Source organism: Lissotriton vulgaris, chromosome 2_2, assembly GCF_964263255.1.
Source record: "Lissotriton vulgaris chromosome 2_2, aLisVul1.2, whole genome shotgun sequence".
Lineage (NCBI taxonomy): Eukaryota > Metazoa > Chordata > Amphibia > Caudata > Salamandridae > Lissotriton > Lissotriton vulgaris.
Window position 1 is genome coordinate 38,434,681 of NC_141688.1, and position 25,917 is coordinate 38,460,597.

Below are 25,917 nucleotides of genomic sequence, written 5' to 3' on the forward strand. Positions count from 1 at the left end.
GCCCGGTAAGATCTAGTTATTCTTTCTAACTTGCGAGTTGGAATGTGGAAGGGTTAAACGATAAGATCCTAAACCCAGATTGTATTAATAAATCAGATGTTGTTATTATGCAGGAATCCTGGGTTATTACATCGATTTCATGCAGGTGATTTTCCTGTTACTCTTGTCCTGCTATACCCTCTACACATGGGAGAGCTTGGGATGGCCTCTCACTGTGGGTAAAATTAAATCTCAATATTTGACTCAGGTAGCCCTGCATACCAAGCTCTGCTTATCAAGGATAGTCAGGGTTATTTTTATTTGGTACATTTTTAAAATAACAACTTCACCAATTCTTTTAGCTTTTTATATGAGGAGCTGTTTTGTTTTATAATTAGCTTGAAACCTATTGTGTATGATACCACACTTCAACCAGACTTACTACTGTGTGGTGATGCTAATGCCAAACTCAGGTAACTGTCCAAAGAGTTGGGTTTCACAGATTCACTAGCAGAAGCAGCACTTCTGGATATTAGAGGGATAGAGCTAAGAAGATCTGTAGACTCACATGATCCTGTAGATGTAATTAACATCTTTCAGGAGAAAGGGCCAAGTAAATCCAACTATAGGGGTCGGAGTCTCTTATTGATTACATATTTTCTCCCAGGCACTTTCTGCAGTGGTGCTCTAACAGTTCCATCTTTGAGACCTAATATAGGGATCACAATGCACTGTCAATGGCAGAAGTCTTCATCTTGGGCAGGGACAAACCGCCAACAGTATGAACCAAAAGTAATCGGCATTCAAGAGATGGGCTCTGATTGATTTGGTTTTTGAAAGATCCCAGCTTTACACTTGATCTTCTTCTTGAAACCCATCTGTTTGTGTTCATGGGGTGCTTAACAGAGGATTCTGGGGAAATGTTATCTACTTGCTACCAACCCTATCATCCTGCATTAAGAATCACTTGCTGAAACTCCATCGCTCTTCCCTAGACTACCCACCCTGGTTTGATGCGAACTGTTCAGCAGCTATCCACCATCTGAGGAGGGCTCTGTTCGGGTGTCCAAGAGATGTGGGGAGGCCTGGGAGTCTAGGGTGACTACAAATGGTCTGTTAAAAACATGAAGAACTCTCTAAATGAAGGAAATTGGGAAAAGTTGGATATAACAGCTGCCCAGAACAACAGTAAAATATTCTGGTATATTGTCAACAGATTTCGCCAACGGGATGCTCCTCCCAACCAACTTCTAGTCTGTAACATATCTGGATCAGCGTGGGTTAAGCATTTCACCTCTATTTACCAGCTGCCATAGGACAAGCTGTGTAATAACAGGTTACTGGGGCACTTGGATAATTTCCCTCCTTCCTTCAGAAAGTGGTCAAAGCAATCAGACAGAGCTCAAGCTTTAAAGCCCGGGGCAAGACGGGATCCCCATAGACTTACTTAAGTGTCATTTAGATGTCTAGAGTCCCCTGCTCACTAATTTGTTTAATATTCATTTGTGTAGCAGGGTCTCAAATTCCTGCGCCCTTTCAATAATTATTCAATGTTTTTAAAAAGGGGATAGAGGGTCCCCCAAATGTTACAGGCTGATATCCCAATTTTTAGTCGTCTGCAGATTTGGGCCAGTGACAACAACATCTTGTCCCCATATCAGTGCCCCTTTCTCCCCGGGCTAAGTACAGTGGAGCAGTTACAAAAGGGGGTTGGATCACACACTACTCAAAACAACGGCGGGTTCGCCCCTAAGGACTCTGGTCAATATAGTAACGTGTTCGCGATGCATCATCTTTCGATCTTCTGCTATCCTCGCTGCCTTCGCCATCCCTGGACACGTGTTTCGGGGTATCACCCCTCGTCAGCAGGGATAGGCCGTGTTCTGGGGTTGCCGGTGGCTGCCAATATCTGCCAGGTATAGTACCACTCTGGCACGGAGCAGTGCCTGAACCTGTACTTGATTGTGGAGAAATATACCATCTCCAGGTGCTGCCCCCTGTACCTGCATTTAAAGATTTATCTTCTGCTTTAGATTGTGTTATTAGGTCAGAGTTATGGATGATTTGACAGATTTGGGGGTGGAAGTTTCTCTGGTACATTTTTTCAACTCATTACATCAGAATTTAGAAGCCAGGGTGCGATATGGCCGAGCAGGAGAAATCTCCAATGTTTTTCCTCAAGCTATTGGAGTGCCTCAGTGGTGCGTTTTGGCACTTCTTTTTTCATCATCTGTGTTAATGAATTAAGTACCCTCTAGTCTACTTCAACCCGAAACGTACCAAAAATTGCCAACTTATTCGTCACTTCATTATTATACGCCAACAATGTTATTTTAATGGGTAGGACATCCAGCATCTTAGCTATTCTGGTAGAGCAATGTTTCTCACTTATGAGAAGTTTAGATATGTTAACTAGCTATGGGAAATAACACATAATGGCCTGTGGGCTGCAAGATCATTCTCTGAGCTCTGTGCAGAATTTTAGTTACCTAGGTGTTTACCTTTGATTGTTTGAATTCTTGGCAACCACAGGTTAATGCAGCAAGCAGGAAACTAGGTAGGGCAGCTGGGTCTCTATTCTATCTCGTTCTGAGGAAAGGTCTTATTTCCCCTTATATCAAGATCTACAACCTACAGTGCAATCCCCCAGCTACATACGGCGCATGGGTATCGGGGTACCATAATGTTTCCCCCATTCAGGTGGAAGAAAACAGGATTTGTAGGCTGCTTCTGAATATCCTGCCAATTAGCTCCACTTTTATTTTACATTCTGAATTTGTTCTGGAATATGCTTCAGACAGAGTTAAGATGGCCCTTTCCTGCTTTGGGTGAGCTTGTGGTCTAATACTGAAGCAAGTTTCAACAGAAATGTATTTTAGACTGCCTAGTTTAGACAAGGATCTCTCAATCCCCTGGATGAAATATGTCAGCTAGTCTATTGCTCATATCAAGCCCTCCGAAATGTTTATCGCCCCGGCCACTATAAGCAAATTTGATAAGAGTCTGCTGAAGTCCCGCCATGGACAGTTCAGTCTCTCCCAAAGAATGGATAAGGTTTTTCCTCCCTTTCAATCCGCCTTCTCTACCATCTCGCATGGTGTCCCTCAAGGATCGCCTGTCAGTCCAATACTCTTTAATGTTTATATAAAGCCCCTAATAGCGGTCATCAAGCAGTTTACGATCAAAACGGTTAACTATGCGGATGACACGCAGCTAATCCTGTCATGGGAGGGGAATGACTCCACCTCCTGGGAGGAATTCCACAACTGTATGAGAGCCTTTGAGGAATGGCTGAAAGCCAATTCCATGCAATTCAATACAGGGAAGACTGAAGTGCTTTATTGGCCTAGGCCTAGGATACATTCTCCTCTACCTAGTACTTTCTGGCCAAAGGATTTCTCACCCCAGATCCAGCCTGTGAAGGTAGTCCGGAATCTGGGTGTGATGTTTAACAGTGACCTTTCCTTGGAGGTTCAGGTCTCTAAGGTGGTAGCCAGTTGTATGGCTATCCTTCGCCTCTTGAAAAAAATCTTACCTCTGCTACCGTCCCTAGCAAGGATAGAGGTAGTGCGTTGCATCGTGCTCAGTAGGATAGACTACTGTAACGCCCTGCTGCTGGAGTCTCCCAGCTATCTCCTGGACAAACTCCAGAGACTCCAGTCGGCAGCTGCCAAACTCGCCTTAGATTGGCCAACCAGATCCTCCTCTTCGGGGGCCCTGGCTCAGTTGCACTGTCTCCCTCTGAGACAACGGGTAATGTTTAAGTCACTCCGTTTGACCTTTAAAGCCCTACATGGGTTAGGCCCGGCTTGTTTTCAAAGGAAATTCTCATGGCATGTGCCGGTCCGCAATCTACGCTCCGCTTCGGCTAGGATGGTGATTGTACCGAGATTTAGAAGATCCAGAGCAGGTGGCAGGTCGTTTAGCGTGGCTACGGCCAAGCTCTGGAACTCGCTGCCTATGGATTTGAGGAAGCTCAACTGCCTTCTCACTTTCAGAAGACAGTTAAAAATCTTGCTCTTTCCCACCCGGGCTTAATCTGTAGTCTGCAACTAATCACACCTTTCCCTTGGGTTCTCGAGCGCCAGGATGCCTCTCGAGGTGGTAGTGCGCTTTATAAGTATAATAAATAAAATAAATATATAAATAAATTTTTCATAAGCACTCTGCTCGTAACTATTTTATTTCATGAGCAATTAGAGAGCTAGCATTTTATTTAACTCTGGAACTCTCATGTTGGGAGAGGTCTCTTCTATTTAGATTTAGGGCATGCACTAGGTGGCATCTTATGCGCATTTTTTATGGAGCAAAGTCTTGGGACAGTAGTATCCCAGCATGTCCTTGTGACAGGTCGCTGAGCATTCCTTTTTGCATTTTATGTCTTTTTGCAAATGTTATCGTAGTTTTTTTCAATACTGTCTTAAGCATATTCTGAAACTACTTGCCTTAAAGAAATGTAGGGCTGCCTTAACATATCTCCAGATGTTAGGTAATCCTGATGTCTGTTACAGTGTTTGTTTCCCTAAAAGTCTGCAAGAAGTAGGTAATCGATGGAGAAATAAATGCAGTGGCGGTAGCTCATTGCTAAGCTAACACACACTCTATTGCAGACTCCCTTATTGTATAGAGCTATGTTTTTTATTTGAACATGTATCAACGTTTTAAACTTTCATTATATGTTTTATCAAATTTTTGTGATGAATTGTATTGTGCTCTTTTATGATTTTTATCCAAAGAGCGAGTAAAGATATTTTGATTTGAACATTTTTTATTTGCGCAATACCAAGTAAAGTGTCTTGATTTATTTTGATCCTACTAAAATATTTTTTTCATCACCCTTCAGAGTTACCAAAAAAGTGCTTCATTTGTGCCTTCTTGACTGCTGATACGTTTTGAAATATTTGTACTGTTCATTTATAGGAATTTCAATGTTGCTGTGTGTTAGTAAAAAGTTACTTCTACAGCCTTTCCTTTCACTCAAGCAACATTGTCACAAAGTTTCGCTTTACAAAATTCTCTCACTTTATAGTCGAAGAAAGAAAAGTCAGCACCACCCTCCATGTTAAAAGAATAGGCAGCAATTTGTCAGAAGACATTGCTTGACATTTGACCTCGGTCTTTAAACGCAGAGCAAATGTGACAAGATAGAAACAAACTTTAAAAGTATCTTTATTGCTCGTTCACCTTCAGTACTCCAGCACAAATATTTTGGGAGTGCTACAGCACCTTATATAGATGAAGACTGGTGACAGAGCGGCATGGCTCAGTGAGTGAGTAGTTGGATGATGAGGAGTGGGTGGATGAATTCAAGATTGTATGACAGTTAATACATACTTTAACTACATGGAGCAAATGGTCTCAATGCACTGACCAATGGTGGGTGAGTGCTCTGTTTTCTATTTTAGCTTCTGCGTTAAAACATCACCCTCCCCAAACACTGTCGCTACCAATCCCTATGAAACATGCATTGCTGGATGTATTAAGACAGTGCAATGATTTAGCACCTCAAAGAATTAAACGCCCAGCATTAGGCTTTGATCACAAATGGGCGAGACCATAAAATAAACGAGTAGCGTCTGAATTGCACTAAGTGAAACCAAGAAACCTTGCATCAATCCTGGCTTCCACTAGGCCACATTGTGTGATCCAATGCAATTACGTTTTTCACAGTGCTTCCTTTTCCTTCATTATGGCAAGATCACCTTGAAATAGATCAGGTTGGGGTGCTCGCTGCACTAAAGCAAAAAACGATGTCACTGTACCCGTGGTAACACGCTAGCCCACGTAGAGCGACAAAAGAAGGCTGACCTTCCTCTTTTTATCATTACAACATCGTCGTCAGGGTGGTGGTGGTAGGGAGAGGGCATGAATAGTTTGAAGTCTGAACAGAATCTGTCATTTCAAACAATTGCCACTCAATTAAATGTTACTATTTAATATACTAAACTGAAATGCATTGCAAACATCACATTATTACGAAATACACTGCAGAAGCCTCATCCTCCCCCCCTCCCCCCCCCCCATCTCACCCCCCATCCCCACCCCCATGTCCTTTCCAAAGCCCTGAAGGTCCGCACTGCTCATGGTGACCCTTCAGGAGGTAGCTACCACCCAAATGCGAAAACGCCTTTGAAGAACAGTTTAAAAATCATTTGTTTTGCTTTTTAAAATGCCAAAGCGCTGCAGGCATCAATCGCAGCCGGCCTTTACTCAGTAACAAAATCACCCCCTCCCCTTGGCAATGAAACCGGTCCCACCCTGCTCGCCCACTGTGAAAGCGCCCAGTGCCCAGTAGCAGAACAGATTGCTAATCTAATGGGGTGATCACAGAAATTGTACACATGTGGAAGGCCAAATGATGTACCATGGTTGACTAAATTATGTGGGAAGAAAAGGGAGCTATGTAGCAATTATGACACACCTCTGGACTTTAAGAAACAGTGCTGCATAACAATACTGGTGGCATATTTACAATAACTGGCGCATCCCTGCAGATCAGCAGGGATGCGCCAGTCAATTTGCGTGACGTTAGGAACCTCTTGCGCCACCAGGGATGCAGTGCATTTACAATGCGGCGAACTGTGGCGCAAGGAGAAACAAATGTGTGATGCATCAGTCAGCGTAAAGGTGACGCAGTGCTGGAGTTGTGTCGCAAGCGTGACACAACTCCTGCACTGCTCAAAGGCTACAAGTAGGCGTAAGGTTTCGACGCTGCGGGGATGTAAAAGTGACTCAGTGAAATCTTGTAGATTTCACTGCGTCACTTTTACGGGGCATCCTTGTGCCGCAACTGTGCCGTAAAAATGTTGCAAGGGGCTTGTAAATCTGCCCCTGGACATTTAAAATGTAATACCATTTTGACTCACTAAGAGGTCCTTTATTGAGTCAAAACATGAGAACTTTAAAACAAATGGAAGATATTTGTGATTCTTCTACAGAAATACCTGAAGCTGCGCTAATAGACTCTTAAAACATGAATTTGTGTTAAAAGTGAAAATAAAGTACTGCCAATGAGCATAAAAGCCTAAGTGTTCATATAAATTGCAATTTAGTTTCCACAAGGCTCACACAATCTTATTCCTACAAAATATTACTAGTTTATGTAAGGATTTCCTGGCGTGCCCTTGGTAGCTTGGCTCAAGCAGTGAGACTTTACTCAGAGAAATGCATGTGATACACGCTCTGAACCTTATCTAAACAGTGCTACAGTTGAGAAAAAAGAACGTTATTGGTCGCACCAGGTTAGTTAAAAAAAAGAATGTCATAAGAAAAAATACCATAAAAATCATAAGGGAATCTGATGTAGGGGCGCCAAATGTCAGTATCGGAAGTATACTAATAAAGTTGATTTTCCGTGGTAGTGTTGGGGAACTCTAGTACAGCAGTTACACCTTTGTAGGTAGAGACAGGGAATCTGCATTTTCTTTTCCAGAGTCCTCATTAGCGCCCTGAGTTTTCTAATTTAATTGTAGAGGACACTGGTGCACTACAATCAAGACTTACCACGGCGCCTGACAAGCGAGCAGGCTCTTTTCTCCAGCCCTGGGTTGGAGAGAAGAGGAACAGCAAGCAGGACACCTCCATGGTGGGTGATCGGCACTCCGAGGTTGATATGGCCTGTATTGAACGTGCGGCAAAACTGAGTGGGTGCAGGCCGTGGCTAGGCTTCAGTCCCACATAAACGTGGACAGCCACCAGCTGCCCCCTGCTACTCCCGCACCCCTAACGGCCCCTGACACCGACCCCAACAAAGGCCTCCGCCTAGATTAGAACAATGCAGCGCCATCTCTGCAGTCAAGGGCATAGGCATAGGCAGGCGTTGCACGACTGGAGCTGGGTATCACAGGTGGTGGCCTGGCGATGCAGCGCGCGCAATGAAATTCGTTTTATTTATTTTTTTCTTTACTTATCTCTATTGGGCCGTATTCCAGAGTTTACTACCCCACACCCTGTCCCTCCCCCCACCCCACATCACCTCCCGGCAGCACTCCCACCACAGGCCGCTACTGCCAGCCCTGTAAGTGTGGTGATTCCGTCGCTCAGTACTGTTCCATACCCAAGGGGGGCTTCAGCATACCACCACTCCCTTGCCTTGATGATACTGGCAGCGGCGTAGGAAGGGGGGTGTGAAGGGTGCCGGCCGCCCCAGGTGTCATCAATGAGGGGGGTGACAAAATGGCAAAAATATGTGTTTTAAAAATAAATAAATACATTTAGGGCTCCCAACACTTTTTACCAAAAAAATTATATTATTTAAAACTAGTGGTGCGCAGCAAAGAAAAATACAGAAAGGCAGAGCTTTAAGTATCTTATTTTTCCTTCTTTTAATAATTTCAATGCGGGGAGGGGGTGACAAGAATTCTGCGCACCGGGTACTACCTAACCTTGCTACGCCTCTGCATGCTGGTAGTGCAACGCTCTGCAGACATGCTAAACAACAGCACTCACCTTAGACGCTCGGAGGCAGTAGTGAATGCTTACAACATCCAACGATCAGTTTCTGCCTGGTGAGGAGGAGGTGGGGAATGAACCCCCTGCCAATGACATTAAATCGCTTCTGATGGAAATGAGAACAAGTCTCCCTACCATTTCCTATAAACTAGACTAACTTACCAGGCGCATGGATGACATGAAATATCATATAGATAACTAACGCACAAGACTGACTGATGCAGAGCAGCGTATCTCGGATGTGGAGGCCAAAACCTTAGTAGAGCTGCGCAAAGTGCAACTAAAAAATGAAAACATCGAAGCTATCGTAAGCATCGTCTGCAACCCAGAATCCACAGAGATACCATGCACAGAAGACCATGTAAAAACTACTCCTCACTTTGGTGCAGATTGCTTTTCCAAGTCCTTTACAATTGAGTGGGCACATGGGAGGCATGGGGAGTTTGCCACCCATGCATGAGGGAATGAATGTGCCTTACATTTGTCCTGGATTTCACGCAAACTGTGCAGGCTGTCTGTAGGAAGTTGTTCCCAGTTAAATAGAAATTGCAGGAGCGTGGCATCAATTATACAATGCTCTACTTGGCCACATTTTATTTTTCCAGGAAGGGAAGGCCGAAGATCTTTACTGAGTCTGCAGCAGTACTGGCCTTCCTACAGAAACACCCTCCATCACAGGGAACATCCCCATCTCATGACAACACGGATGGTAATTTACCCCTTGATGGGGTGGGATGATGGTTATGTTAGTCATATGTTCCCTTGTGTGTTGCTTGTGCCAGTATAGCTACTCACCTACATGCTATTAAATATAGTTTGGATTTGCTAATATGCCAGATGTTATACTAGAGTTGTTGGATGTAGCTGAATGCCTTACTGACCAGGCTTGTCCTGTCTAATGTATGTATACACTGAGTACTACTGATCATACTATGTGCTTACGCAACTATGTGGCTGATGGTTGTTTCCTTACCGGTGCTCATGCGGCCACCAGCTTTAAGCCTTGTTCTATACTAAGGTATATAATTCTTGTTATCTTTTGTCCTTTTCTGTCCAATCTGACTGTTTACCATGTTTGGGGATATCACTAGAGTTTTGGTCCTGGTGTGGGAAGGTTGGGTGGATGGTGAAGAGGTTGTTTGACATACACTACACCCTCGCAGCGCTGTGGTATGGGATTGGACAATCATACACACTATCCTATCAGTCTGGAACTGTTTACACTAATGGTGCACACTCATGGCCATTGTTGACATTCATTAACCTTTGCAACTTGGAATGTCCGAAGTCTTAACAATCATCAAAATGCCAACAGGCTGTGCTTATCTCACCCGCCATAAGGTGGATATCATCTTTTTGCAGGAGACGCATTTATTGCCTGGAGGGGAATCAATGCTATGTACTACATGGGGCCCATACCAGTACCTTGTCTCTTACTCCTACTACTCTAGAGGGTTTGCTATCATTGTTAGGGAACAAGTACCTTTTCAGCACCTCACGATGCTCATTGACCCTGATGGTCAATATCTATTTGTGCAAGGTATCATTGGTCATACACATACTACATTAGTAAACACAAATGGCCCCTGGATAGCCCTATTTTTTTCCAATCCGTGCTCAAGCACTGCCTGGCAGTTGACCCTCGTACAATTATTTGGGGGGTGGACCATAACCTTGTCCTAGACGTTACACTAGACTGTTCGGATCTCCATAAGAGACCCCTCACCAAAACTCACGCAGCTTTCCTGGATGTCATGACGCAGTTTGACCTGATCGACCTTTGGCGATGGCTACATTGTGTTGCACATTAATACATCTTCCCCTCATCTGTTCACGACACAGCCTCACGACTGGACTTCTGGGTGAGATTGTGGTATGTGGTGGGTTGTAGGAGACTGCAAGCACAAAAACTTGCTTGATACTGTATTTCAGAAAGCGACTGAAGCTGCCATTGCAGATTATTTTACACTAAATAAGGGTTCTGTAGATTTGGTGGCCCCTTTCTGGGAGGCCTTAAAGGTTGTCATCCGGGGTGAAAGTATAGCCAAAGGGCATGGTATCCTTAAGTCTGTAAGACGTAGACTTGCCAAGTTAGAGCATGATGTTTGTGCCTTGGAGCTTGGACATGAGGAAACAAAGAATGATAGCCTCTCAGATCCTATGCAGTCCCTCCTACTGGTATTCCAGGATGAGGCTGACAGGGTAGTGAAGTTTCTGAGAAAATTCTCAGGCTAGAAAGTATGGGGAGGGGGATAGGTCAGGGCATACTCGAGCAGTAATGTTCCAACCTAAATGGGCTGCTAACCACCTTCATAGTGTGGATTCATCTGATGGGCAATCGGTGTAGGACCCAGTGGATGTACTGCAGGAATTTCTTACTTTTTACCAGCGGTTGTATACCTCACAATCTCAGGCGACCTCTGCAGACGTGGAGGCTTACCGAAATAGACTGACCTTGACATGGCTAGATGAGGCAGAATGAGAGCTCCTCTGTCAAACCCTATCTGCTGCAGAGATTAAACAGGTTATGAAACAATTGAAAAACAGGAAGGCACCGGGAAGTGACAGACTACATGTTGAATTTTATAAGATGTATGCCGAGGAGCTGACACCTATAGGCTGTCTATGAAGAGGCTTTTCAATTAAGACGGCTGCCCTTGACAATGAGAGAGTCCATCATAATCACACTCCTCAAACCAGAGAAGCCTCCAAATGAATGCGAGTCCTATCAGCCCCTATCTCTCATCTATGTTGACAAGATACTGGTAAACAGGTTACTCCCATTGATGCCGAGACAGATCTGTCTGGACCAGTCCGGCTTAATTCCAGGCCACTCCACAGCAGATAATCTTCGCTAATTCTTCGCATTTACCCGCCAGCTAAACCCTGATCTACCAGTTGTTGATGCATTTTTAGATGCCGCTAAGGTATTCAACATCCTTGAAAGATCTTTCTCGCTTCAAAATACTGTCCAGATTAGAGCTAGGTGGGGCATTTGTAAAATTGCTTAAGTTACTATAAACTGACCTTTTGGCTAGACTACGCTTAAATGAAGGTCTGTCCAAGACGTTTATGATTGGACAGGGGACGCAGCAGGGATGCCCCCTGTTGCCTCTGTTTAATGCTCTCACTGTTGAGCCCATGTAGACGGGGGTGAATATGGGTTTTCGTACACACTACTTTCCATCTATGCCATTGAAGCAATGCTAGCAGTTAAAAACCCTGCAGTTAACTTAAATGCGATTATTTTTTAAATAGTTGAGTTTGAGTGTTGGTTCGGTCTCCGGATTAATTGGTCTAAATTTATTATGGTCCCCCTTACAAAAGCTGTCACTAGACCAGACACACCGTATCAGTTGCAATCGCAAACTAAACGAATTAGATATTCGGGTATTATCTACCATAAAGACACTCCCCCTATTCTGCAGGAGAATTAAGAGCGTTATATAGAGACCCTGCAATATCAAGTTGACTGTTGGATCATCTTGCCGCTATCCCTGACAAGCAGGGTGGCTTTGATGAAAACCATTGTTTTGCCCAAGTTACTATATTTCTTTCAAAATATCACTATTCCTTTAAATAAGATGTTTTTTGCTCAACTATGCTCTTGTATGATTAAGCTAGCATGGGTGGGTCGACAAACGCGGATTGGGTGGCATACATTGAGGCTCCCATATAACAGGGGGGTTTAGTAGCCCTTCATTCTGAGGTGCATTATCTGGAGGCTAAGGTGCAATTCCTCCACCACTGGTTCCACAACAGTAGACAGCCCCCCATGTTGTTGTCAAACGAGGCCTGATTTTCCCCACCCTACTCCATGCAGCCCCTATGTGCACTCCTTAGACCATCACAAGAAATCCATACAGTACGGTGCACTGTTTGGGCCTGGAATAGGGTGATCTCTTTATGTAATGTTCCAGTACCATACTCCGTGTAAATACCCATTAAATATCACCACATGCTACAACACGACTGTGCCCTGGACCTGCTGATGTTGCTTGAGAAGAAACACATTAAAACACTGGGTGATTTATTCACAAGAAATAGGTTTAAAACATACTGTGAATATCTGGGCGACTCCCCTGCCACGATGCTGGAGCTTATTACCTAGCTTAGGCTCTCCCATAAGGTTGGCCACCTCTTTGCTATGTTTCCAGAGGAGCCCTCGGAGTGCCCAGTGTTGGTGATCTTCTCCATCTGGCATGATCCTGCTTGGCGGCGGCCACGTTTTCAAGTCAGATACTTGCAGCACAGCTTGATATGACAGACCTCTCAACTTTCAACTCACTCCTACTATGGTTTTGCTGGGGTATGTCAAAGAGGTACCCAAACAATTCTGCAAATTCACTGGCACAGGATTGCTTTTGGGTAAACTACAGGTAGCCATATGGTGGAGGAGCAGACATGCTCCGAAACTTCAGGACTGGCTATGCGTCCTTATGTGAGGACTGGTCGGGAACGTATGCTGCAATATTACTGGCTATCCTTTCCATAGAACCACTGGATGGAGGGACCAACAGGCTCCCACAACCACCACCAGCCCTGAAAGTCTATCTTCACGAGCTGATTTCCGGTGAGCCCGGCTGGGCTGTGCCTAGGTGAATTTGTCTCTGCACTTTCTCCCTAATCCAAATCTGACCATTGCTTATTATAAATCAACAGGCTGTTACCCCCTCACCTAGTCCTGATGAAGACCCGCCTTGACCTTCTAGCAGTGCAGACCAAGGGTTGAAACGTCGACAGCATAAACAATTGGACCAGTTATAGAGATTTCTGCGACAAGGCTTACTCATTCAATCCGCAGATTTACTTGATAAACCTCTTGCATCTCTGGCCAAAATCATCTCCCCCATTTCCCTTGTATATATTACACATTCACATTATCACTGAGCACAAAATGCTCTTCTCACTTATTTTGTGTCACTATATGCCTTTGTTAACAGCCTCACAAATATTGAAATGAGGGTATTTATAAATGATGCAATTTTATAAAAGCTGTTGAAATAATCCATATGGTTTTGGTTTCTCGCGAAGAAATCACTTTGTGTAAATAACTGTTTTGAATAATTGGAAAACCTAAAGAAATAGTAAACACCCAACAGAACCAATTGTTAATTTTTTCATTACTGCCCAGGTTCTGATGGATACTGGGTTACCCCATTGTATAAGATACCATCTTACCACCGGCTGCTCAACCACAAGACTTTTGGGACCATCTTCGCTCTTATTTGTTAAACCTGAATGCTAAATAAGGCCTGTCTAACCCCTGCACTGGTGTTGTTTTACTGGCTACTACAAAGTATAATTGGACTGGTTATCTTGTTTGAAACTATTAGCATCATATAGTTGTCCTATGATGTGTTGAGATATTAGGGTAAGGTAGAGACCTCTCCTGGACATGTACTATCTCTGTGTCACCTTATTTTTAATTGCTGTGTAACGTATAACTGTGTTCCAACCATATTATCATCTCCAGTCATCACATGATGTCTTGACTTGTCGAAGTGCTGTATTCCTCTTCACCACCCCATCCGTAAGTGGGATGCCCTTGCCCCTTGCCTCTGGGTGGGTTGACAGTCTGCACACTCATGTAGGGTCTATGGGGATCATTTAGAGCTGGGTGGTAATTGCTGCATGTCCCGCTCACCCACCTACTGGTCCCTCACCGCATTTAGAGCTGGAAGAAGCGTTGTGTTTCGGATGATTAAGCCAATGCCTGTCCTTCATCAGAGACACCGTCTCGATTGAATTTCATGTGGAAGATGGCGCCGCAGGACCTGGCACCCTACCAAATAGAAATCTTTTTTTTTTGTGCAATAGAGCCACATTTCATGGACATTGTTTGGTTGTTTCCCAAAATTAAACCCCGCTTTGGAAGTTTGTCTTTGGAAATCAATATACTACAGACCATCCCCACCATGCTACAATAGCACTTCAGACTGGCAAGTGTTTTTTTTATCACTGAAACTGCACTCTCCAGGAATAGGTGGATCAGTTTCGCCAAAAAACAGGCCGCCCTCTCTAAGCAAACGACCCTGTATGTGTCAGTGGAAGGATATGACCTGACTGTATAGACTTTGCAGTCCTCATCCATCAAATGATCATAAATGCCACTCTTATGTAGGAATTGGAAATCCCTGATGCTAAACAGGAAATGATCATAAAAGGTCACAAAAAAGCGCCTACCCATGTCCTGCCTCTTTTCGCATTTTTTTTTAGCTAAAGTGCTTTGGGTTACATTTTTAATTATTGGTACCCTATTGATAATGAGGGTAATGACTTGACTGATGGAGCTACCTCATTAGTGCTAATTATTCCATTACGCATCTGGACGGTTTGCCTGCAGGGTGTGTTCATCACCCATGGCCTCTCCGAGCCTGCCTGCGTGCCTGCCTGCCTGCGGTGGGGGGTTTGCTGTTTCCGAGACACTGCTCAATGCCCTGCAGGTGACTCCAGCGAGCCCAGTGAAGCGAGGCAGCGAACATGTCACAGATTATTCTTACTGGGGTTTTTCAGCGTAACGCTATTCTTTATTTAAACACTTTCGGTAAAGCAAGCATATGAGTGAAAACATTACCATAGCTAACCTTTTAAAAACAATATTTCAGTCCAGGGTTTATACTGTTTCAAAAATCCATGTGCAAAGTTGAAGGGCAAAAATAAGTTGCGCGTTTGGCTTGCAGACTTATGCTGCAAAAGTCATGAAAATCCCCTGGTGAAGAAAACAGTGATTGTCTAACGGCGGCCAGAGTTTAAAGTTGTGTCACAAACGTTTGCAAAGTGGGTAACTGCACGTTGTGGAGTTTGTGGGGTGGCCCACTATACAGACTGAAGTTCCCCGACATCTGTGCAGCTGATCCATCCTCTCCAATTGCTCCTTTGCACCGCTGGGTTTCTGCATTGTTTCTTCCTCTTTAGGTTCAATCTCACAGGCCTCTGATCCCAAGTGACCCAGCCCGCAGCGGTGTGCTATTTAGGTGCATCCGTGGAGTGGTTTAGGATTAAGGAGATCTCACATTGACCTTCTGTGCTCTCCAGGAGGTAGCACTTTTGACCCCTTTGCTCATGTGCTGGCTGGTGGCAGCAATGTGTAGTTTTTGGGATGTAGTAGCTGCACCCTGTGGTGATGCCTACTGCCCTCCAGGTGTACATAGAGTTCAATGATTGTGGTCTATCAGGCACTTCATTGTATACATTTGTTTAGCTTTTGGACAAGCACGGGGTTTAAGGCAGGGCATTTGTATTGGTATTATCCATAGGCTTCAGCAGCACTAGAAGTACAAACACATGTGACAATGGTGCTGTGAGGAGTTATTTCCCAACTTCTCCTTCCCTAACAGACTCAGTAGGAAATGATCAATACTCACTGAGACCTGGTGGCTCTCTGAGGATCTGGTGGCTCTCTCAGGATCTGGTGCAGGAAAGACTTTGATATTAGAACCCAATGTTTCTATGTTAAAGCAGACATTTGCACTGTTTTCTGATTAGTAATCGGAGGCTCACACACAATGTCAAAATGTCTTTGCTGTGATAGGAACCAGTGCAGTGCACATACCAATGGTCCTTTAATCAGCGGCACGTGTTTCCGGTTGTGTATGTTATGTTATTATGGAGGTAATGGACGGTAGAGACTTTCTTGTCTACATCTGTTTTTAAGTTATCCCTCTTTAGCACAACAAATCTGGCTTTCAGATCTAGAATGCCAAATGTGTATATATTTCAATGGTGTTTTTTAAATATTTTCTGACAATGTTGGAAAGTATATGTTTCTATTATTGGAGAGTGGCAGCGGAACTGGCTGCACAGTAATTGCACATGGGCTCCAGTTACCTACCTACAATTCTTAGAAATGTCCTAATAATATATTGCTAGCCCCCACTTCATCACATTCTTTTTGTTTTTCTGAATTAACCCAACAAGCTCTTAAGAGTGAGGCTCAAGTACAACGTAAAATATTTAGTATGACATAAAAGACATAATAAATAAAGTATGGTTAGATACACATTGTTGCAGCATGTAAAGTGACTCAGCAAGCTATCTTACTGTTACTTGAGCATGTGACCTGTCGTTGCAGCAAACAGGATACCTCTTGAGCTAGCTCACTCAGTTTGAAACCTGTGACACGTACCAAAAGTTACATTCTCACCCTCTTGCCAGCTTTTCTCAAGCTCGTCCTAAACCACACTAGCCTACTTTGAAATATTTGAATTGCTTCAAGAGGTTGTTTACTTTTCAGAATATTGAATATCTTCCCAGCGGCCCCACTAACACTCAGAACTCTCTCGTCCCAATGCACCTGGATGCTCTTCCCCCAGGGCATCCAATCATTTCTAGTAGGTTACGCGAAAGTGATCGTTGGAAAATCTCAGACACCCCCTCCTCACTAATTAAGATATGCCCCTGCTTTCCCTTCTCCCAGCATTCACAATCAGTTAGTGAAAGAGAACAGTACATATTGTGAGCAACCTAGAAAGTAGAGCTGTGTGTGTATTTCGTTGTGCTATTTTGCTGCTTTATTTTTGTGCTTATATATATATATATATATATATATATATATATTTTTATATATATATATATATATATATATATATATATATATATATATATATATATATATATATATATATATATATATATATATATATATATATATATATATCGCTCAAACAGATTTTGACCAGCACTAAAAATCCTTTTATTGGACTCTTTGTGCGCTAATACACAGACGGGGTTCGGAAATGTGCCTTCCTCGATATTAGCGGCCGCCATATTTTCACTTATTTTTAGGTACCAATTTATTTAATAATGCTGGCAACCGTGAAATCAGACAAAATCATTTCATTCCATCTTATAACTTGCATATACATATATTTCGATACTTTACAAATTTATATTACATGTAGTTTTAGCTCATATGTTAGAGCACAATGCAATTCCACCATAATTATAATTTTATATTTGTAATTTTCTTATAATCCTTTATTTTTTGGTGGGAGCTTTGGGAGACTCTACATGTTTTGTTACCATACAGCCCTTAATGGGTTGCCTTGTAAATAAGGGCCCCTTTCACGCTATGCTTAGTGAGAAAGGGGAGGGAAATGGGTGTTGCGGTGGGCGTTCCACCGCAACACCCATTGTTTCTGCAGCCGCCCCCTACTTACAAGGGAGGCGTAAATAGGAGGCAGTGCCAGAATTAAGACTGGTCTTACCGTGGTGCATCAAAGAAAAGTGTATCAATTCTCTTAAGTTTTGCTGTTTTCATTTATGATACATGCAGCACACATGAAAACATCAAAAGTCCAATGATTATTTATGTGCAGGAAGTCCCCCTTCCTGCACATAACAGTATTTTTTTTGTAAATGCTGTTTTGCAACTTCTAGGTGTGCTGCATTAAGCAGCACACATAGAAGTTACAACATGGCATTTAATGATTGTTTATGTGAAGGAAGGGAGACCTTCCTGCATATAAACAATCTTTCCCTGCACAAAGACACCCTTGCACTTTTCTGCAAGGGCGCCTGCGTTGGCGCTAGTTTTCAAATAGAGTGGGAACCCAATATACCCTTGCAGGTTTGGGCAATACAGTTTTTAAAGAAAGGGGGTTTACCTACAAGGGATTTTGTTTATCTAAAGTTTTTTACAGTTGTTAACCAAAGTTATTTTAAGTCACACCCTGAAAAGTGGTGGATAAGTGAAATAAATCAAAAGGGAAAGGATGTATTGTAATAACAATTAGACAATTGAATCATGAATCATAAACGGGGCCACAAAATATCTTTCAAAACAGTAATCATATATTTAATATATGTATTTAAAAAATTGTCAGGGAAAAGCAACAAAACATAGTATGTAAGGTGATGTAAATTAACCTATACAAAAACCTATGCTAAAATCTTCTCTATATTGTTCCAACAATCAATGTTATACAGAGATAGACGTTTGGCGCTAGGCTGCAAAGTGTAGCTACAGCGCAGGGAGAAACGCAGAGCTGCACCATATTCTTGTAAATATGGTGCAGCCCTGCGTTTCTGAAGTGGGGGAGTGAGACGTTAAGCCAGGAAGGCTAATGGCTCCCTCTGCCACTTCCCTTGTAAATAATAAGCCCCCATGAGTACTCATGCCTATTATTCTGACTGTGACTGGCTGGTTATGAGATACGCTCCTTCCACAAAGCATGTGGCTAGCACAGGGAAGTTCAATGCTAACACAGCTGAAGGCGTGAAGTCTCTTTGTACTGAATTCTGACTGAGCGCAGTTTGCACCTCAGCTGATCTCACCACAAACTATTCTTAGACTCCATTTTGCACTTTAAGCTGAAGGCCAAACCATTGTGAACTGCCATTTGTTATGCAGAAGCAGTACATTGGACGGGTGTGGGCAGCAGGGGATGGGGGAAGGGCCAGTTCAGTCACTTGTGTTCCAGTACAATATTTACTGATGGGAGTAGCCAGACAATTAAAATACCCCCACTTGAACCATACCTCTAATCACACGAATAATGAAATGAGAAAACTCAACCTCCCTTAGAAAAGTAGGCCTCACCCGATCATCATGCTTCCATCTATCTATGCATCCATCCTTTCACACACCTATCTATTCATACACTCACACTGCCATGCCCACACATTTCCTTCGATCCATTTTTCTATACATACATCCTTTAACTCTTCCTTCCTCCGCTCCGTCCTTTTGTCAGCCGCGGTCTGTGCAGGTAACAGCGGTGGAGCGGTGGGTCCGGGTGGGGGGGGGGATTTCGAGGGAAGATGCAGAGGGTAAATTCATTATTTATTTAATTTTCCCTCTGCATCGTCCCTCAAAATCCCCCCACCCGCTCCCACTGCCCCACCGCTGTTACCTGCACGGACCGCGGCTGCCTTTCATCCATCTGCCTATTCTTCTAAGCTTCCTTTGAACCCTTCACCTATTGATCTTTTCACTCTTCCATTAATTCTTTCAAGCTACCTACCTTTCACCCTTCCATGCATTATTCCTTTCACCATTCCTTCCTTTCACTATTGCATTCTACATTTCACCTTTGCTTCCTTCTTTCTTATCACCATTCCTTTCTTCTTGCGTTCTTTGCTTGCTCTTTCTACTTATTCATCTTTATTTTTCAAGCTTATTTTCGCTTTCTCACTTTTTTCTTTCATGCTCACATTTCTATTTGTAATTCGTTCTTTTCTTCGTTAGGGTTGGGAGAGTGTTCCTGTCTTCTAAGTTGGCTATGTGGCCTGTTTCCAATTCTTTTATCTCTTTTTCGAGCTCTGTGACCTTTCTGTTTCTTTCTCTATTCATTCTTCCTTTGATGGAGAGTAGTTTCTTCCTGATGGTGGCTTTCAAGGCGTCCCAGAGGATGCCCCTTTCCATGTCTGGGTTGTCATTAAGTTCTAGGTAGTCTCTTACGGAGTCCTCTATCTCTGCCGCAGTGGTTTTGTTTCTAAGGAGTTCGTCGTTGAGCCTTCATCTGCGCGTACGTTTTTCATTGTGTCTCCCTGATAGTGTTAACAAAATCCTGAGCGAGAGAGCAGGAACCTGGCTGAACAAATACAAGGCCATTAATCTGTGTATTGCTAACAGAGCTGGGAAAGCACTTGCCTCCTACCTAAAAAGCAAGCAAAGGCAGCATGCGATAGCCGCAGTGACGGATTCCAAAAACAAATCCCAAACCTCAAACGAAGAGATCCTCAGGGTCTTCAAAGAATTCTATGAGGAGCTATACAGGGAGGACCAGAACCTCATCGAAGATGGCGGAGCCAAGCTCCTAGATAAGATCCCCCTGCCCGCACTCACAGAGATACAGAGGGAGAAACTAGAACTAGGCATCACGGGTGATGAAATAGAAAAGGCAGTTGCGAGCTTTAAGGACAACAAAGCCCTAGGCCCAGATGGGTACACAGTGAGATTTTACAAGCATTTCCTACCCTTAATCAGGCCAACAATGGTAGAAGTCTTCTCAAACTGCATACAAAAAGAGAGAATGATCCCCACAATGGCGGAAGCCAATATTATAGTGATCCCAAAGGAAGGTAAAGACCCACAACACCCCAAGAACTACTGGCGAATCTCCCTAATCAACGTAGACTGCAAGATCTATGCGAAGATCTTAGCAACAAGGTTAAACACGCTCCTGCCCAAACTCATACACTCCTCCCAAGTAGGCTACCTCAAAAATAGAATGTCCCATGACAACACTAGACTCTTATGCCACCTAATAAATCATGCCTCCACCAGCACCAATGCTGCGGTCATGATCGCCCTTGACGCGGAAAAAGCCTTCGACAGAGTGTCATGGCCTTTTCTGGACCGCTGCATGCAAAAATTCGGCCTAGGGACTAACTTCAGAAGGATGGTGCTAGCGCTCTATAACGAGCCAAAAGCCCACGTGGTAGTGAATGGCGGAGTATCCGAGCCACTCACCCTAGAGAGAGGCACAAGGCAAGGCTGTCCACTCTCCCCAGCCCTCTTCCTACTAGCCCTGGAGCCGCTCCTAGCCATGATTAGAAATAACAAAGACATAAGGGGAATCCCAATCGGGAGCGACACAGTGAAGTTAGCAGCATACGCAGATGACATCCTCATCACCACTGAAAACCCAGGCACGTCAATAACCGCACTTATGTCTACCATAGAGGAATACGCACGGGCCTCAGGGTACAAACTCAACAAAGATAAATCTGAATGCAAGGCACTGAACGTACATACAACCAGGGATGTGCTAGGGAACTCAGGGCTGGCTTGGTAGAAGAGATTCCTGAAATACCTTGGCCTACACTTTGGGAGGGACCTCAAATCCACGCTAGATCACAATGAGGCAACACTATTGAACAAACTGAAAGGGAGACTAGAGACGTGGTCACCTAGATTCATCAGCTGGTGGGGCAGAGTAGAAACAATCAAAATGATGCTAACACCGATGGTTAACTACATGCTCAACATGCTCCCACTGATCAACACAGAGGACTTCCACAAACGCCTAGACAAAATGATAAATAAATTGCTATGGAGAGACAAGAAACCAAGAATAACCTTACAAAAACTAAGGCTAAGCAAAAGCCTGGGTGGGCTAAACGTAACAAACGTTAAAACATTTCAAACAGCATGCATAGCCAAACAGGGGCTATACTGGCTAACTCCAGAACAAGACTACACACCAGCATGGTTCTCACTAGAGAAAAGAATCTTAAACGGCCTCGATCCCCTAGCCCTACTTACACGAGCAAACATCCTGAGATTGCCAACAATCCCATACTGAAGAATACCAGGAACGCCCTACTCAAAGTAGACAAAAGAATGGAGGCTAGCATTAAAAACACTAGGTGGGAATCGATATGGTTTAACCCAAAAATAAAATACCGCGAGAAAACGCTCAACATGGTCTCCTGGTACAAACATGGCATCTCCACCCCCAACCAACTAGGCAAACAAGACACACACATCACCTTCGACACCATAAAACACACACATAAACTAAGTGACATTGAGCTCTACAATTTCCTCAAAATAAAGGTGGCAATCACAGGATCAGAACTTAGCAAAGAGACCCCCCCATCCTACAATACGCAGCAAACCAAAATAAGGTCGGACACCAGATGTCTCACATCTGCAGGCTCCTAAGCCCAGAAACATCCAAACTCAATAACAAAACTCTAGAATACTGGGAGTCACTCCTCCAGAGGCGCCTCACCGAGAGAGAAAAGTCTAACCTCTGGACGTCAGCATCACACAACAAAGTCACCACCACCCTAGCACAAACCAAATACTGGCTACTACACAAAACATACTGGACCCTTTCCTGCCTAGCGACAATAGGGCTACGAGACAGCGACGTGTGTTGGAACTGTAACAAACTAAAAGGAGACCTAGCTCACCTAATCTTCCACTGCCCTAAGGTCAAACGATTCTAGAACAGAATAAGTGACTTTATAAACAACACTCTAGGTCTCTCAATACAACTAGACTTCCACGGGTTGGCCATGGCCTTCATAGCACCGTCAATCCAATCCAAAGAGGACAGAGATCTGATTGACCGCCTACTCACAGCAGCTATTAAGACGGTCCTAAACAACTGGAAGGACATGGGGAAAGCATCCTTCAGGAGTTGGTTCAACTGGATCACCTTCCTACGGGGGGCGGACACCAGAACCTCAAACCAGACACCAAAAACCTACACAAACGGTGAAATGTGGCTCTCCGTAGACAACTACCTGTCCTCACACAAGCCCCCCTAGGCTGCCATCCAAGGGGTACAGCACCCCCACACACATCGTAGGAGCAAAAGCCTGGCTGACCCAATCGGCACTCGAACAATGTGTTTCCTCCCGCTTTCTCACTTTCTCTTTTCCCACTTTCCTTTCCTCGTCACCTGGGGGTACATACACAAGCCGCTACAAAGCCACACACCGAGTATACGAATGTCACACACATGCCCTTACAAAAGGCCGTATGTAACCCAACCGGCATATAATGTTATCAAGCTTTTTCTTCCCCTCAGGCGACCCATACTGTACTCCTGTATACTGTACCTTTGTATAAAAAAACTTTTTTCTCTCAATAAAATTCACTTGAAATAAAATAAAAAAAATAAGTAATTCGTTCTTTTTTCCTAGTTCATTTGATTTTCTCGATTTTCTTAAATATACATGTTAGCTATAGCCCACACGCCTCTTCATAGCATTCCCTCAAAGGGTTACTTATGAACATTTTGCTGCAGACGGGAAGACCAAAATAACTACTGCATTAGTGGGACCCAGTTCACAAACCCGGGGAAGCCCCATGCGTAAGCGGCAAACGTGGGGGATCCGTAAGCCACTGATTGATTCTCAGCATCCTGGGCTCAAACACATTGAGTTGTCCAGCCAGGAGGGCTTACAAAAGTATAGCTGGGTGTATCATAGCCAACTTGAAACATTTTATCACTTTGTCTTCCACCTCCACCCCATGGACTTATGGGAATAAACACAGCTCACAATAAAACTGTGAGTTCAAGAAGACTACTGGGGCACCTGAGCCACTGGCCAGTGACCTCTAGGCCCAACAAGGTAGTGAGATATCTGAATGTTGGGACAATCGACATTGCTAACCCTAAACTCACAAAGTAACTACCCCTTTTAATGTCTTCCATGCGTCCTTCTACGTACCCTTTCACCTATTGAACCTCTCACTCTTCCATTCATTCTTTTAAGCTTCGATCTTTTTTCCTTCCACCCTTCCACACTCTGAATTGTGAGAGGCTGTCCCCTTTATTTGCAGGATACCAGGTACAGGACCTTTCTATACAGAATATCAGCATACTATGCACCCAGTCAAATATTTGCTTCACTCTGTTCTTGTGTTTTGAATATTCATAAGCATTAGGAGCGCAAATATAATCACTTTGGTGCGAGGGTTTGTGGATCCTCCTTTTAGAACAGTGCTGATCGCGGTAATACTCACAAAACAGGAACCTTCCATTGCTGCAAACTTCTTTTTTTTTATAGGTTTCACTATTTGTGGTACTGTGCTTTTCATTGTATGAATGTGATGATGGTTACTAACATTATAATGTGTGCACAGCCCCGACCCCGATGTTACTGCTGTATTGTTTGTGCCATTGTTTAATTGTGCATTGTGTGGAGTATTTTGTGTTGTGTGCTTTCTTTGGTTTTGCTTACCATTTACACTGTAAATATATGTATACATTTTTGATTTATGATCACAATGCTTTGGAAACAACTCTGGTTGACCATTGACATTTTTACTGCATCGGTGACATTTGTGTTGTACTAAACTTAGATTCGCCCCCTACACCATATGCCTTAAGCTAGGCCTTTGCTGCTTTTCCATATTTATGAGGAGAGTACAGGAGGCACAGGGACAATAACTTCAAGTCACAGGCCTAATACCTGGAACTCTAGATAATAGGATTCCACAGATTGTTCACCTATTGACTGATTGATGTCATCTGGAGAAAAAGCAAGGCAGGAAGTGTGTCAGAGGCAGACGTACTTTATGTCTTTTCTAAGCATAAAGCCAAACAAAAGCAAGAATCTTGTTACTGTCGTGTTTCATCCTTATTTATGATTTGTGCACAAAGGAACATTTCAGTCAATGTGATTTGACTAAGAACGATCAATATGTATAACTTTAACCCAAACACAGCTTACATAAAGCACACATGTATAATGTTCTAGTAACCATGAATAACTTCCCCTGCACAAAGTGTATCTGTGAATGAGCAAATTGTTACTGGAAGTTCTCATTAAAATCTGGGCTTCGGTGACGTCCCAATCTCGGTTTGCTCAGATTAAATGTCCTACAGAAGAGCTTTCTAAAGATTAGAACATACTTCTTGTATTCAACAATATACCCAGGGGCTGAAAGATCTTTGCTTTAGCTGGGAACTAGTGGCACCCTACCATTAACTGTTTGAGGAAAGCCTGGAGGAGAAAAGAGAGACGCGCCACTTGCCTCACGAAAGGGAGGGTTGTGGAATCAAGCTATTTGACAGTTGCACAAAGTACAGACAGAACAAACTAAATGCTTAACATTTTGAACCCACAAACACTTTACAAATTTGATTATCCCAGAGAATCAATTGCTGCCATAATTTGATTCCCTAGGAACGAAAGAAAACTCTGGAGTAAGCGGTCTCTCCTTAAACGCGACACATTGAAGTCCGTGGAATCCCAATGAATGCAGCAGAGCTGGGAAGGAACTACAACCCAATATGGGAAACTCTAAAAGACATGAATGGCTACAGATACACCCACCCAAATGAGAGGCGTCCTAGGATACACTATAAAGGTAAACAAAGTAGATTCAGTCAATTCATCAAACACTTCAGTGATGGTAAGTCTCATGCTTACCTCTTCCCACTGGTGGATGTACCGGATGAGTCGCGAGAGTCGCAGCAGGCGCAGGAGGCTAAGAATCTTGGTGAACCGCACAATCCTAAGGGCCCGGGCTGTCTTGTATACCTCAGAGTCAATACGAGTTTCCACAATGAGGAAGATGTAGTCCACAGGGATGGAGGAGATAAAATCCACAACAAACCAGCTCTTGAGGTACTTCATTTTAATTCTCTGAGGGTCCAAGATTATCTCCGTATTGTCCTCCACCACAATTCCTGTGCGGAAGTTCAGGACCAAGTCAATGAGGAAGAAAGTATCTGAGACCACATTGAAGACAATCCATGGTGTGGTGTTCTCATCCTTGAAGAAAGTGATGCCCACAGGGATGATGATCAGATTTCCGACCATGAGGAGCAGCATGGTGAGGTCCCAGTAAAACCTGCAATCAATCACACAAAAAGATCTAGAGTTAGCAAAATGAAAAAAGAGAATGAACTATCCAGAAGAGAAGAGATGGCAAGGAGCGAGGAAGGGAAGAAAGGAAAGAACAGAAGGTAGGAAAGAGGACAGGAATGAATGCAAGGAGGAAGGCAGGGACAAATGAGGGAGAAAAGTCAACAAAGAGCAAATGCGATCTGGAAGGTTTAACAGTGTATT

At 43.6% G+C, this 25,917-nt stretch overlaps 1 protein-coding gene across 1 annotated transcript in view; it reads right to left on the reverse strand.

Moving 5' to 3' along the window:
• Window positions 1–25,917, reverse strand: part of HCN4 (hyperpolarization activated cyclic nucleotide gated potassium channel 4) — an 867,966-nt gene that overhangs the window by 362,985 nt on the left and 479,064 nt on the right. The window contains exon 2 of the mRNA XM_086959260.1: window positions 25,276–25,699. Coding sequence (XP_086815386.1) covers window positions 25,276–25,699 — 424 coding nt within the window. The remainder of the gene's footprint in view (window positions 1–25,275; window positions 25,700–25,917) is intronic.